This window comes from Mercenaria mercenaria, chromosome 11 (assembly GCF_021730395.1).
Source record: "Mercenaria mercenaria strain notata chromosome 11, MADL_Memer_1, whole genome shotgun sequence".
Taxonomy (NCBI): Eukaryota; Metazoa; Mollusca; class Bivalvia; order Venerida; family Veneridae; genus Mercenaria; species Mercenaria mercenaria.
Genome location: NC_069371.1, coordinates 70,757,522 through 70,773,841, shown reverse-complemented (window position 1 = coordinate 70,773,841; position 16,320 = coordinate 70,757,522). Strand labels below are relative to the sequence as shown.

The 16,320-nt window shown below is 34.6% G+C and overlaps 1 protein-coding gene across 1 annotated transcript; it reads left to right on the top strand.

The window, feature by feature from the left end:
- The first annotated feature begins 4,530 nt into the window (after nucleotides 1-4,530).
- Nucleotides 4,531-7,100, top strand: LOC123531763 (sarcoplasmic calcium-binding protein-like). Its single transcript, XM_045313001.2, has 3 exons — nucleotides 4,531-4,685; nucleotides 5,671-5,778; nucleotides 6,380-7,100. The coding sequence occupies exons 2-3, from the start codon at nucleotides 5,678-5,680 to the stop codon at nucleotides 6,819-6,821; spliced, it is 543 nt and encodes a 180-aa protein (XP_045168936.2). The 5' UTR covers nucleotides 4,531-4,685; nucleotides 5,671-5,677; the 3' UTR covers nucleotides 6,822-7,100.
- The last annotated feature ends 9,220 nt before the right edge of the window (nucleotides 7,101-16,320 follow it).

The following is a 16,320-nucleotide window of genomic DNA, read 5'->3' as shown; positions in this document are numbered from 1 at the left end:
ATATCCTTTATCAGCTGTACTCTAAAACCGTCGAAAAGTTTAAATATTATATTTATTGTGAACCACGTTAGGCGGTATCTGCAGAATGCTATGTTTGAAACCTATTAAATAAATGGACAAACATACAAATAAAAAATTATTGTACAGATACATGTTAAAATGTGATTTTTGCCGCTTGATTATTGTTCAATCGGCCACAATATCCATAGAATATAAGAATATGCCATCTGTAAACAAATTATGTAAAACAAATATTGTTACCACACACCTTTTGTCTTGTTTTACGTTTACAAAGTCGGCGATATATGACCATTTTGTGTCGGTTCGCCGAAAAACCCAACTCACTCACTCACGTTTACAAAAATATTGACTTTTGCGGAAACTTTTGCAAATCTTATTTAATATTTCTGTTGACCTTAAGATCTAAGCTACGTTCAAATTCACTTTAGAGTAGTAGTAACGTAATAGTCATGAACTAAAGTAAGGTCTGAAAGTAGTGTTCCTGACATTGAATTGTAAATGGTGGTAAAACAAATGTGAGATATAAAATTTGATTATTGAAATGGGGACGTTTGATTGAACTGTTTCGTAATACAAGTCTTACACAGATTGCTTGGGTACTGTCTGGTGCCACAATAGCGCTGTTCCATTTTTCTTTTTTAAATACTAGTACCTTAAAATACCTACAAAACAACGTACGTTAGATATATTTGTGATCTGGTATAGTACCACACCAGGCGCTAGTTAAAATTCCCCATACACTTGCCGCTAACCAGCAGCTCTAAGCGCAATACCTGGACAAAGAAGACTGGAATAATCCGATTCTTTGAGGCACAGTAATTACTGGTTAAGATTAAATCCGCTCAATCCCAATGTTTCGGTTATGGCTCTAATGTGGTCCCGGCTACACCTTCTCAGATTATACTAGCGCTCTTTTTCATATAAAGCGAACAATACAGTCATTCAAAAAATTCGCAAACGAGCTATAATAAACTGGTAGCACCTTGCAAGTCAATACAGAGAAGACTTTTGATTGAATAATGCAAGTCAGCGGACTTACATTCAAACTTTAAAAGCTTTAGAGAAACATATTTACTGAAGGGATTGTCAAACCTGTGCCGCTTTAGAAAATAAGTTTGTTTACTAATCTATTGCAGGATCAACTGAAGGATCAACTTCAAGCAAATTGAATTTGAACCTAAATGTTCTTTTTGTATTCAAACGATTATTAATACTAAATAAAACTGAAAAAGAAGTACTAAATATTTATTTTGACCTTCACCTTATCACGTTGAATAACACCCTATATCTCGAGTCAATACTTTTTGTCAAATAAGCGTAATACATGTGTTTAAGATGATCATTGTCTTTTTTATTCGGCATGAGTTTGATGTACTACTTTAAAAGAAAGAAACAGGGACCTTAAGAACGTATTCAAAGCTGTTATATTTTATGTCTAAAATGAAGTACATTGATATGATAAATAGTTTTTAATTAAATAGCCTAAGAATATTTATTTTCCTTCACAAGATCTAGGAACCATTAATAGGGTAGATTTCTTTGACACGCGCCTGTTTTAAAATATAAATAGTTTTTTCAGAGTCTCGTTACTGCTGTAAACAGTTACCCTTGAGCCGTATATTCCAGTTTGCACCTACAACCAGTGATAGAGTCTTATAGCTAGTCTAGACACCGAAGTAATGGCGACTGTTAATAAAGATTTCCTAACACCTCCCTTGTCCTGCAATCAGATATATTAAATTAGAACCCCATATTTTAAATTACGATTCGTTTGTTTTTGGTTTAGCGCGGTTTTTCAACAGTATTTCGGTTATGTAAGGGTGGACAATTCAAACCTGTTCTCCGCAAGTAAATGCAAACTTCCCCGCATGAATCAGAGGTGGAGGACGAATGATGTCAGACACAATGTCTTTTATAAAATAGTCAATAAAATACACCCCGCCGGGGGATCGAGCTCGCGACCCGGCGATCCGTAGATCTGCGCTCGGTTCAGTTCACAACAGGCGATCACTCTTCTGTTAAAGATATTGTAAAGGATGCGTTCGAAAATGGTATGTTATTTTATTAGGACGAATGTCTCTTATTTATTGTGCTATGTTATCATTTCGTTAATTTGATAACAGACTGATATAATGACATTTGCTCACCCCTAAGAAGAAATGTATTTACTGCGAGCTAGAACTGTTCAGAAAGTACTGTATTTCTGATAGCAAATTATTGTATTTTCTGATCGCAACGGAACCTATTTAAAATGCTGATTATCTTTAATGTTTTGATTCATTCGTTTTGTTGGGTTTAACATCGCACCGGCACAGTAATAGGTCATATAGATACAATGTATATATACGCAATGTATTGTGTTATAATATCAGTTAAACATCTCTAGTAATTTTATTAATGGAGTTGCATTCGTCGGGTTGTTAAAGAGGAAAAACTCCATTAACAATAACCTTATGTTTCACCTGCTTCTCCCGCTTCCAGCGATATTTACTATTTTTGTAAAAGCTAGTCAGGTGTCCTCTCTATGATATTCACACATAAAGTCTTATTAAACTTTTAATGACTTGTAGCTATAATCAATGTCGAAACATACAGTTTCGTACATAAACCGAGGCAAACAACTTTCGTTTACAAAGAGTCTATTTGGGCTAATTGCAGTACGTTAGCTAGTTAAACAGAAATGCAGGTGCTAAAACTCCGATGATTTGAAAAACTCTTGTTTGTTTTGTTGTTGTTGTTTTGTTTTTTTTTGTTTTTTTTCGGTTTTTTTTTTTTTCAGATAAAATATTTTCGTAAAAATGACCATTCTGGACGGACCGAGTTGTACAGAGGCTAAATTAGACAAATCTAACGTTTGTCAGACGTCTGGACCAGAACAGCTCACGTAAAAATGAACTATATACAAATACTTTTACATAGAAACGCACCTCCCGAGTAGCATTTATTTGCGCGGGACAGAAAGAAAAGCATCAACGACGTCTAAACTATTGGTTAGATGTTAATCAGAAACATATGTTCTAAATGACCAGCTGCTTGTCACCTTTGTTAATACGTCTGTGATGTTCTACGATTGGATGAATTAGTTCATACCTCCTCGAATGCAGAGTTAATCGCCACTGTGAAGAACGCAATTGAGGGAACTATTTTATGTATTCTAATATTAGATAAGGCACTGCCTAAATTGGAAATCGGTCTGCCCTCAAACATGGGTTTTGTCTTTATTTTCTTGCTCACGCACGTTGTAGTAAATGTCAAGATGTTACATCCTGCATATTTAACTTGTCATAGATTCTATGTCATTTCGAAATCTTGCAGCTGTCAGATTACTTCACGACCGCTAAATATCTTATGTTCGCCAGGTACATGATCTTTCTGGATGGGAAATAACTCATGTTGACTCCTTTGTTTTCATTTAGTTTATGCAGATCACATTCCAACACCATCCCATGTAAATTTAAGATTTAAAGCTAGGATTTTTCTATTTGATATGGCATACAAGCAACCCACCGGCCACTACTTTGCATATATTGTTGCTGTTCGACAAACTGTGCAGATGCCTTTACACAAGGAAGCTATACGCTCAGTGTACGTGCAGGAAGGACACTTTTCTATTCAATAGTGTAGTTACTGTACCCTTTGGTATCTCGCATGTTACCGTTGTGGAATTTATCCGATTTTCGTTGATTTGCGAATTTGAATCGATTTCCTAATAAAACGGAATTCAGCGTAGTGCCGTTCTGCTGCGCAAGTAATTAACAAATTCCTCACATAAATTAGGCAGCAGACGAATTGAATTTCCGATTGTCGTCTGTTACATAGTCATGGAGGGCAATAGTTCTCCTGGGGATCGACACTATAGTCTTCTTTAATGCATAATGAATTTTAGATACTGAATTCTTCAAAAGATTCCGATCTTTTTAATATACTAATGGTGTAACTGCAAATAAGTTGTCATGTTAGGGCCTTAGAAATAATTTTAAATTATGTTGCACGGAAATGCTTTCCAATTCACCGTTTAGCTTAAACTTTCTTTCTTTCCAAGTATACCCACTGGGCGTTACTGTTGTTTTAAATCACAAAACACTGAGCATGAGGAACATATTCCGATATATAAAACACGTATTATAATTATATTTTATTTATATAAGTTTTATCATATTTATTCTTTGCAATGGAAATATTAATGACATATTGTAATATCACTTTTCATGTTACTGAAGGGGGCTCCGTGACCAAGTGGTTAAGGTCGCTGACTTCAAATCACTTGCCCCTCATCGATTTAGGTTCGTGTCTTACCTGGTGGTTAGAATCCTTCATGCAAGAAAGCAATCCAGCTGCCTGACGGAAGGTCGGTAGTTCTACCTAGGGGCCAGCCCGTGATGACATAAAGCCAGGATCGGTACCTGGGGTCTTCTTCGACCACAACAAGCTGGAAAGTCGCCATATGACCTATAACTGTGCCGGCGTGAGGCAATTATACAATAACATGTATTGACATTGAACTATCTGTATTACGTCTTAAAGTTTATACTATTCGAATTAACATCTTTATCTTGAACAATAAATCTTAAAAGCACACGTGAATAGTCACACATTGTGCATTGAATTCAGACAAATAACAATCTTTGCGGCTGCAGAGTCTTGCAGGATACTTTGTTTAAAGGTAATTTTTAAATATGTTTTTAAAAGGAACTGAGCTGCAATTTAATAGGGACATATAATTAAATGCGTTTTATGACTGCCTCAAAATGCTTCTATAAAATATTTTGATCCTAAACAAATAATAATAATAATTATAATAATAAATAATAAAGTCATTTTATTTAAAGCCACCTATTCTTCAGACATTATATCAAAATATTTTAAACAGATGTAAATTTTACTATTAAATATGCCCTAAAATGTTCTCAAAGAATTAGGTTTACGTGTTTAACATACAATATTATTTTTGTGTATAATCTTGTTTCCGTTGTTTTATCTGTTAAAAGATTCACATACCTTTCTAAAAAAATTATTAGTCATTTATACTTTCTTAGTGCAATAAAATGTCTTTAAATGTTTCAGCGAAAACATCATATCTATTCGATCAGTAGGTGTTATACGCCTCTGTAATTTATTGTAAAGTGTTAATGTAAAATTCTTCTGCCATATAAAATGCAGATATGATGACCTTTTGAGCCACGCCATGTGAAAACCAACATAGTGGTTTTGCGACAAGCATGGATCTAGCCCAGCCTGCGTATCCGCGCAGTCTGGTCAGGATCCATGCTGTTCGCTAACGGTTTCTCTAATTGTTATAGGCTTTAAAAGCGAACAGAATGGATCCTGATCAGACTGCGCGAATGCGCAGGATGGTCAGGATCCATGCTGGTCGCAAAGCCAATATGTTGGTTTTCTCATGACGCGACTCTTTTCATCTTTGCCTCATCTTAGAATTGACATAAAAATGTCCACTGAATGTCTTGCAGCGGCTGTAAAATCATTTGTATAAATAAAAGCGCAGTATATATGACATGCATGCGAATTATGATTAATACATGAAATATTTTATTATCTTTTATGACAGTAGAAACCAGGCCATTTTAATATAATTTCAGCATTTTGTACTTCTGTAAAAAAAAAGAAGGATAATAAGCAGATTTCTTTTAGATTAAAGATGGCGAACGAATATCTAATACACAAATGGAGATTATGGTTTGATGCACTTGACGTGAAAAAAGATGGTGTTCTTTCTCGGGAAGATGTGACCGAAGAAGAGTAAGTACACTTTTGCAAAAACATAAACAAACATTGTTCATTGATTTTCAGCAATTACTTGTTATAATATTAATGAAATGTAAAGAAAATGTAGGCCTTAAAACACATGTTATTAAGGTATAATTGATATGGGATGGGATAAACTGAAATGCCTGTAGCGTGTCATTGACAAAGGTCAGAAATATTGTTTTGTTATTTCATGACAAAAAGAAATACAAAATGATAATAGTTTGCAGGAACCACATAAAAGTAAAAGTGTTAATTCAATCAATAGTTAGTTTACAAATGTACCTGTTTTATTATAATTAAATAACATAGTTCAGCTGATGGAGAAAACTGATGAAGTTGTTCGTTAACATTTAGCCTGCCGGCTGCAAATGAGTCTGCCATTGTGACTAGTGCAGGCCAATATCAGTCTCCACATCGGTGCAGGCTGATCATGGCCTGCACTGTTCGCTATTCAGTCAGTAAATGTTCAGTGAACATCCCTACGAATGATAAGCAGTATTGTCCAAATTGAATGATAGACCAGTCTATTTTAGAAATATAGCATGGTTAAGATTAAATCTCATTTACTTTTATTCTATTTTGTCTGTTACAGAGACAAATTTGCGCACCTTCACCATTTCGGCGCGGAGAAGAGAAAGGATATTATTGGAAAGTTAGATAAATGGTGGGATCAGTATATCTTTCGTGGGAAATCTGGTCCAATCACAGTACAGGAATACATCGATATGCAGAATAACGACTTCAAAGAAGATAAAGAAAAGTACACAAAGTGGGCTGAAGAATGCGCCAAGACGATATTTGATATCTTAGATATTGAGCACGATGGTACAATAACCCAAGAGGAGTTCTTGATAGCTTTCAGATCTGCTGGTCATGAAAATGTAAAACTTGATAAGGACTTTTTCAACGCTTACGACCCCAAAGATGGAAAGGTTACAGTGAAAAAGATGGTAGACACGTGGGTTACATTTCTCACCAGTGAGGATAGCTCACAGCCAAATATCATCAAAGATGCATTTGAAGGTGGATTATAAAAGTATCTGAAGACATTTTATTCTCTTGTATGTTATTATTATCTTTATTCTGGCTACCAAAAGAAATAACCAGCGGTTTTGCTCTTATAGCATAACAAATAAAAAGACATTTAAAGCACTTTACTAGAAAATGGCTAATTTCAATTATCTGTCATTTGATTGGTAAAGTACATGTATATAAACATATATGTACTGTTCTTGCGATGTATGTACTATAACAAATGAAGAATATTCAATAAATAAAAGATTTCACATTAAATATTTAATTTCTATATATTACATACAAGTTATCGTTCTTTCCATGCGTTCGACTTCCTGAAAATTAATAAATAAACATAATAAGCTGGCCCGGCTCCATGACCGGGCCCCGAGGGCCATGAACACCCCTCTTCCTCTCCCACCAGTCGACTTAGAAGTAACCTATGTTCATCAAAGTTGCCCCCTACTATTTTAATAAATCAGTAATATTTTCTCAAAATCTGGAAGACACCCCTCCCCCCACCTCCGGCCCGACGGATGGCCTCCTGCTGTACCTAAATTCTCTCGGCTTTATGTGTGTCGCCGGTGATGCCTTCGTTCTAAACTTGGGACACAAACTACATCCTCACCCCTTCTCCCCACCCCACCCCAATCAAAAATATTTCTTGATCCTGGCCTGATTAAGTTTATACAGTTGCCAGCATGCTTGCAAAACAATATTTGTAAAACATGAATTTTGAATATTCCTATACTTTTGTCCTTGGCGTAACTAGTTCATGCATGCCTCTTCATAATTGCTAAATATAGTATATGCGCTTGCATGCATTGAATAGCTATACAGCAGAAAATATTAATAAAGAAAAATCTTTTTGAATAAAAAAAAAGTTTAAATTTGAATATGTCGCTTTGAAATATGGAAATGTATTTATGACTGAGAATGAATTAAAATTACCACCTGTATCTTGTCTGAACATATTCGTTATTGTGTACCTTAAATTATTCGAGTAAACATCGAGCTACATGACGTTCCATTTCTGATAAAATTAAAGTTTTGTGAAGTGCACGTGGCATGCTTGTTATTACTTTTAGAATATAAACACCTTTCTTTATCTAAGCGCCTTAGAAGGTCATTCAGGTTTACAGGCTCATCAAATAACAAAGGCAGTTAAAATAGACACTCTTCCGACTTTGATCCAAAAAGAGGATAATTTTAAACTAATTTCTAGCAAGAACTCACATAAAATGATATTCATGAAGAGAATGACACTATTTAAGAAATATAAGATTTTTGAGCAATTTTGTATTTAGAAAAGAGCCGGAAAGCGTTGCAAATGACTTTGGCTAATGTCGTCCTCCATTAAATATCAAGGTTTAGGAGTATATCACCAAAACACAGAAATTTTTGATAAGCGAACAACATCGTTACCAATATTTTACCTGACCATAACATGTTCTGCCGTAATGTCCCGTACTTAAAATATTCTGAAAAAGTTGTCCCCCTTTGAAAATGAATGCCATTTGTAAAGAAATAAAAATAAACATTTGCTGAAAACTGTGTTCCACCTAGTTATGTGACATTTCAACACTCGCACTCTATTGCAAATGCATTAAAACGAACATGTGTAACAGTTCCTTGAAAATGGTGAGTTTTTAAAGGCGTTTGACTGTCCGGAAGTGGAGCTCCTTTAGGCAGTCCTTTAATATTGTAAGGGTTAAAAATATTCAGTAATGGGACTACTTGTTTTAGTTGCGCCAAAAGTTATATAACTGAAGAAATAGGTAATGTATATGATAAACAGGTCATTATAACAGAACCGTGATCTGTTATGATGCATTCCTGAAGTTTTTCAGGATCACACGCGGTACAAGCGCATAGTTGAATCATGGAATACAAGTCTGGCAAATCCGTTCGAGCCAAAGATAAAATTTCATATCAAGGGACTGTTAGTATAATCATATTTCGTTGGAGAAGCTGATACTCTCACAAAACAGGAGAGCAGCAATATGCAAAACAAAGTCTATGAAATTGAAAAGTAGTTTAAAACATAAATGTGCTGAAGTATGTACGAAGACTGTACTTGATGTCTTGGACAATGACCATGATGGAAAAATATATAAAGTAAATTTTTTTATCTCTTTGATGAAAATGTCATTTTTTAAAGATTTTTTTTCCACGCCCTCAATTCAATAGATAAAAAATTCGGATGAAGAAAAATTTAGAGGAGTAGGCTACATTTCTAGGTAGTGAGGACAACTCAGAGTCAGATATCTTCAAAGATGCACTTGAAGTTGGAATGCAAATTCATGTATATCAGGAAACATTTTAAGTGTATTGCATTGTATATATTATTTTGACTAGCGGCCGAAGCAACGAAATACAAGTTTTAATGTCTCCTGCTGGGTTACCATGTCTATATACATAATAGCTGTAATGATGTTTGTGACTCTAACCAAAAATAATAAATTTAAGAATTATTATTTAATAGCTGCAATGATGTTTGTGACTCTAACCAAAAATAATAAATTTAAGAATTATTATTTAATTTTTTAAATATTACAGTTACATATTTCCCTGTAAATACCGATTTGAGTCAAATAATATAGTTTTTGATTTTGTTTTAAGATATCTTATCATATAACATTGATAGATTCAAGAGTGTCGTGATGGCTTCACCTTTGTTTCACAGCTCAAAATGTTAGAAAAAGAACAGGTATCGATTGAGAGAAACAAGTTAATATTTTCTCCATAATATATATATAATTATTCAGAAAATAAGCCATACTTGTGGTGACGATGTTAATAAACAAAATTAATCATGCTTGCTTGAATATTTTAGGCGAAATGTAACCAAAAAGAAAACAACTGTGTTAAAGTAAGCTGATATTAAGCCATTGATTATATATAACATAGGCACTCAAAATTTTAGAGGCTCCGGCATTAACAGATCAGCATGGCGTAAACAATAATAATTAAAATAGTCCCCCGAGAACCTTGTATGTAAAGATTGTGCAAAGAAATATCTACATATTCATTTTGAGACAATTAGCACTGCTATAACTCTTTTTGCAACTGACTGATCCAAGTTTATGCTTGCATAACGAACAAAACTTTACGCTGTTTTCACGGGTAGCTGAAAACACTCGTCGTACAACCTGGGTTTCAACGTTATTCAAGCTATAAATTACGTCATTATTACGTTATTGTTTGACATCATTTATGAATGGACGCCTAAATATATGAATAATGGCTTAAATAAATTCATATTTTGTTTTAGTTTCTATGATTATTATAGGACAGTGATACACATATTTAGTGAAACGTTAACTGATGTAAAATTCATTCCTGTTTTGTAAATAATATAACATCTTTTATTAGCGCGACATCATAAATCTAGCGTAAAAAAATGATAGGGTACGTAAATCTTCGAAAGAAAAAATAACTATGAAAATAAAAAGAGTTAAAGAACATTAATCCGTAGCATTAGAACTGTCTTGAGAAAGTTTGGCCATGAACTTTGCAATGCAGTCTAATATCTTTTATCAGCTGTACTCTAAAACCGTCGAATAGTTTAAATATTATTATTATTGTGAACCACGTTAGGCGGTATCTGCAGAATGCTATGTTTGAAACCTATTTAAATGGACAAACATACAATAAAAAATTACTGTACAGATACATGTCAAAATGTGATTTTTGCCGCTTAATTATTGTTCAATCGGCCACAATATCCATAGAATATAAGAATATGCCATCTGTAAACAAATTATGTAAAACAAATATTGATACCACATGCCTTTTGTCTTGTTTTACGTTTACAAAGTCGGCGATATATGACCATTTTGTGTCGGTTCGCCGTAAAACCCAACTCACTCACTCACGTTTACAAAAATATTGACTTTTGCGTAAACTATTGCAAATCTTATTTAATATTTCTGTTGACCTTAAGATCTAAGCTACGTATAAATTCACTTTAGAGTAGTATTAACGTAATATTCATGAACTAAAGTAAGGTCAGAAAGTAGTGTTCCTCACATTGAATTGTAAATGGCGGTAAAACAAATGTGAGATATAAAATTTGATTATTGAAACGAGGACGTTTGATTGAACTGTTTCGTAATACACGTCTTACACAGATTGCTTGGGTACTGTCTGGTGCCACCATCGCGCTGTTCCATCTTTCTTTTGTAAATACTAGTACCTTAAAATACCTACAAAACAACGTACGTTATATATATTTATGTGATCTGGTATAGTACCACACCAGGCGCTAGTTAAAATTCCCCATACACTTGCCGCTAACCAGCAGCTCTAAGCGCAATACCTGGACAAAGAAGACTGTGGAATAATCCGATTTTTTGAGGCGCAGTAATTTACTGGTTAAGATTAAATCCGCTCAATCCCAATTTTCGGTTATGGCTCTAATGTGGTCCCGGCTACACCTTCTCAGATTATACTAGCGCTCTTTTTCATATAAAGCGAACAATAGAGTCATTCAAAAAATTCGCAAACGAGCTATAATAAACTGGTAGCACATTGCAAGTCAATACGGAGAAGACTTTTGATTGAATAATGCAAGTCAGCGGACTTACATTCAAACTTTAAAAGCTTTAGAGAAACATATTTACTGAAGGGATTATCAAACCTGTGCCGCTTTAGAAAATGAGTTTGTTTACTAATCTATTGCAGGATCAACTGAAGGATCAACTTCAAGCAAATTGAATTTGAACCTAAATGTTCTTTTTGTATTCGAACGATTATTAATGACTCTCATATATCCGGTTTTTCACTACAGAAAGGCTCATATCAATAATAAAACTGATAAAGAAGTACTAAATATTTATTTTGACCTTCACCTTATCACGCTGAATAACAGCCTTTATCTCGCGTCAATACTCTTTGTCAAATAAGCGTAATACATGAGCCGCGCCATGAGAAAACCAACATTGGCTTCTCTCATTGCAATAGGCTTTGAAAGCGAACAGCATGGATCCTGACCAGACTGCGCGGATCCATGCTGGTCGCAAAGCCACTATGTTGGTTTTCTCATGGCGCGGCTCACGTGTGTAAGATGATCATTATCTTTTTTATTCGGCATGAGTTTGATGTTCTACTTTGAAAAAAAAGAAACGGGGACCTTAAGAACGTATTTAAAGCTGTTATATTTAATGTCTAAAATGAAGTACATTGATATAATAAATAGTTTTTAATTATGTAGTCTAAGAATACTTAATTTTTTTTCACAAGATCTAGGAACCAGTAATAGGGTAGATTTCTTCGACACGCGCCTGTTATAAACTATAAATTTTTCAGAGCCTCGTTATCACTGTGAACAGTTACCCTTGAGCCGGATATTCCAATATGCACCTACAACCAGTGAAAGAGTCTTTTAGCTAGTCTAGACACCGAAGTAATGGCATCAATAAAAAATTTCCTAACACCTCCCTTGTCCTGCAATCAGATATATTAAATTAGAACCCCATATTTTAAATTACGATTCGTTTGTTTTTGGTTTAGCGCGGTTTTTCACTAGTATTTCGGTTTTGTAAGGGTGGACAATTCAAACCTGTTCTCCGCAAGTAAATGCAAGCTTCCCCGCATGAATCAGAGGTGGAGGACGAATGATCTCAGACACAATGTCTTTTATAAAATAGTCAATAAAATACACCCCGCCGGGGGATCGAACTCGCGACCCGGCGATCCGTAGATCTGCGCTCGGTTCAGTTCACAACATGTGATCACTCTTCTGTTAAAGATATTGTAAATGATGCGTTCGAAAATGGTGTGTTATTTTATTAGGACAAATGTCTCTTATTTATTGTGGTATGTTATCATTTCGTTACGTTGATAAACAGACTGATATAATGACATTTGCTCACCCCGAAGAAGAAATGTATTTACTGCGAGCTAGAACTGTTCAGAAAATACTGTATTTCTGATAGCAAATTATTGTATTTTCTGATCGCAACGGAACCAATTTAAAATGCTGATTATTTTTAATGTTTTGATTCATTCGTTTTGTTGGGTTTAACATCGCGCCGACACAGTCATAGGTCATATAACGCCTTTCCAACTTTTAAGGCGGACATCTGTGCTGTGTAGAACCATCGACCTTCCGTAAGCCAGCTGGAAGAATTGAACACCTCAAGTGAGGCCAGAACCCATATCGGTGAGGGGCAATTGATAAACGAACAGATTATACACCTGCGGATTAGCTTCACGTGGGCGTAGCCTGAATGAAATATACACGCGGCGTAAAAAATGTATTTGTATACAAAACCTTGGTTCTGCTATACATAGCTTCAATTCTGATATGTCTTTTATGAAAACAAGTAGATGAAATAGGGACGCATATATGGTGCCAAATATAGGTGGTCGACATGACCGTGTTTGAAAAGTGCTACAAGACTACCTAACTGATATTAAATAGTAGATCAAAGTTTTGATAAATCAAGTACAAGAACTTCAGGTATCGTTTTTTCCATTATTAAAGTCGATCGAGTATGTTCATTGTGTTTAACATTCAGTTGGAATGCAAGACCTAGTTCTAAATATTTTGAATACATCTGTGAACAATAGCCTATATATCGTGCGTTTAGTTCACATTACATAAATCAAGAAGCAGCAATAAAATTAAAATATTAATCAAAATGCAGTCAGTGATTGTAAAGACAAAATAGACATTTTGGAACGAGTTATGTCCTTATGTACCGAATCCAGTTTAGTATAAATAAGACAAGGTCAATCTACTAGCGCCATTGGGATCCCGACCACATCTTGCAACAAAGATGACATGAGGCTGATTCAAATAAGTTTAAAGCTTTTACCAAAATCGAGCTTAAACAAATGAGTATAAACTAAAAAAGGAACCGTAACAAGTCAATGCGGAGAAGGCCTTTTGTTTTATAAAGTAAGCCCGGGGGCTTAAATACTTTAATAGCTTTAGAAAAAGGTGTTCAGTGAAAAGAAAACTTTTATCGCTTTAGGAAATTGATAATCTATTGCAGGATCAAGTGAACGCTCGACTTCAAACAAACTGAATTTGATATTGTTTCGCCAGGTTATTAATGGCTCCGTCATATCCGTTTATCATTTTATCTCGAGTCAATATTTTTGTTCAAATAACATTTTATCTCGAGTCAATATTTTTGTTCAAATAAGGTTCATCGCTCTGTTGCTAAATACCAGTGTGTAAGTGGGTATTAATCTCTTCTACTTCAAGATTTTGAGGTAATGACTACTTTAGAAATAGAATTCAGAATGTATTCAAAGATACTATATAAAATATTCATATCAGTAAAAATGCGTCTGTTTTTCATTTAGCAATAGCGGATTAAGTTTTCCTTCAACAACTAGTAATAGCTCCTTGATTCCATGGATACTAAAGATATTCAATAGTGTGGACATTTCTTTGACACATGCAATTTCCTGCAATATGTTCCATGCTCTTGCGTTGTTGCTATATATGTAGCAGAGTAAAGGGAAATCGGCATATGTAAAATGTTTATTTTTGTATTTAGTCTGTCACAATTTGGAGTTGTATATTTTCCGGCTTTGGTCTAGATATACAAATGCTTACAACAACAGTTTCCTTATCTCAATGCCATTGTTTTCATAAATGCAAAATCCTTACCGGGCATACAGACGCATGACCTATATTGATATTTTAGTACGTAGTACATCTGTACCTAACAGTCTTTTCACATCTATAAACGTACACGATGACTTTGAATGTTGTCAACTTTCTTTTTTACGATGTTTTATGCCTCTCTCTATAATCTCGTATGCCATTTGCTAAAACCTCTCGTTAAACTCATGACGCATAATGTGCATTGTGTCTTGTATGGTGGCATATTTCTGCCACGAGATAGCTAGGTAGCTATCACGATAATTTGTGAACTTTCCATGAATTTCAGCAATAAATAATATTTTCTAGATATTCTTTTTCATATCATGAAAACATTTTAGCGCAAAAATATTGCGTCAATGATTTGAACTGCCACGAGATGCTCGGTAACTATCATGATAATATCTTAAACTTTCCACCAAAGTTGTGCATTTTTCTGAAACATCATCGCAATGAATTATTTTTCTCGACATGCTTTTTATTTCCAGGAAACTTTAGACTATTGCGATAAACTTGTCAGAAAAGTTCAAAATATCGAGATAATTTCTGAGAGTATTGAGAAAGGTAATCTAGCTTACAAATGGCAGTTGTGTTCACTTACACAAAATGTATCGAGAAAATAATGTAAATTTCCAGGAAACCTTTCACTATCAGAAAATTTCGCTTTATCAAGATAATTTTGTGAAGTATCGCGATAGCTACCTAGCTACCTCGTGGCAGAAATATGCCACCATAGTCTTGACACGCAGATAATTACACCTGTTGAAGTAGATTTCCTTATCTTCCTCGTCCGTAGATTGGATAATACAGCTGCATTTACCCCACCAGTCTTAACATCAGTTTGTTTCGCATTTCATATTAAATTATTGTTTTATTTATAGGATTAAAATACTCGTGCCTGATATGACGAACATGTACTGCCTTTACACAACTTGCGCAAATGACACTGAATCAAAGTCAAATGATAAACTTAATGCATCTTGTATTAAATCATTTTGCCTGGCTGCGTACTGTGCATCAAAAGGATTTTCATATAGACTTTATATTGATATAAATTTCTAACAGACACTGACATCCCAAGATAAAAAAAAAACTTATAGAAATTTGCAAAACGGGATAACTTGAATGGCAAGTTCGATATAAAGTATGATAAAGTTATTTACCTTTTTATCTACCCACCAAATATGATAATACCGTTGTAATATATTACTTTACGGAATACAATCTAGGCAGATGTTTTGTCAGAATGTTTTTTGTTGTTTTCTTTTTCTTTTTAAAACCGAGGTAATGTCACGCAATCACAATTATTGGTCATATGGTAACTTTCCAGTTTGCCATGGTGGAGGGAGATACCAGGTGCCCCTCCGAACATTACATTTTTATGGGCGGGCCCGGGTGGAACCACTAATCTTCCGTGAGCCAGCTGGATGGCTTTCTCACATGAGGAAATCTACGCCCCAAGTGGTCTTTAACCCACGTCAGTAAGGGTCAAGTAATTCGAAGACAACGATGATAACCACACGGACACGGAGGCCTCTTTGCCAGAATATTACCTACTGTAAAGTAGGTGATGGTTTATTTACGTTGTTTATCGAGACAACCGAACAACTACAATTAGGTATGCCTCTTCAGACACTTTTGAGCCAAACAGTAAACTGGTAGAGATTGTGGTCTTTCCCTGACCGTCAGTAATTTATAATAGGCAGAAGCTCTGTGAAGCGGGATTCAAAATGTAAAAGATATTTTCTTTAGCAATTTTTTGCATGCTTTAATTTATTTATAAAAAATGAAATTATTTAAATCAGCAATTTGAAACAAAAAACGACATGCACTGTTTAATTCATAGTCATAAAGCTAAATTACTTTTCCATTCTTGTCTCAACAAGTCATACACT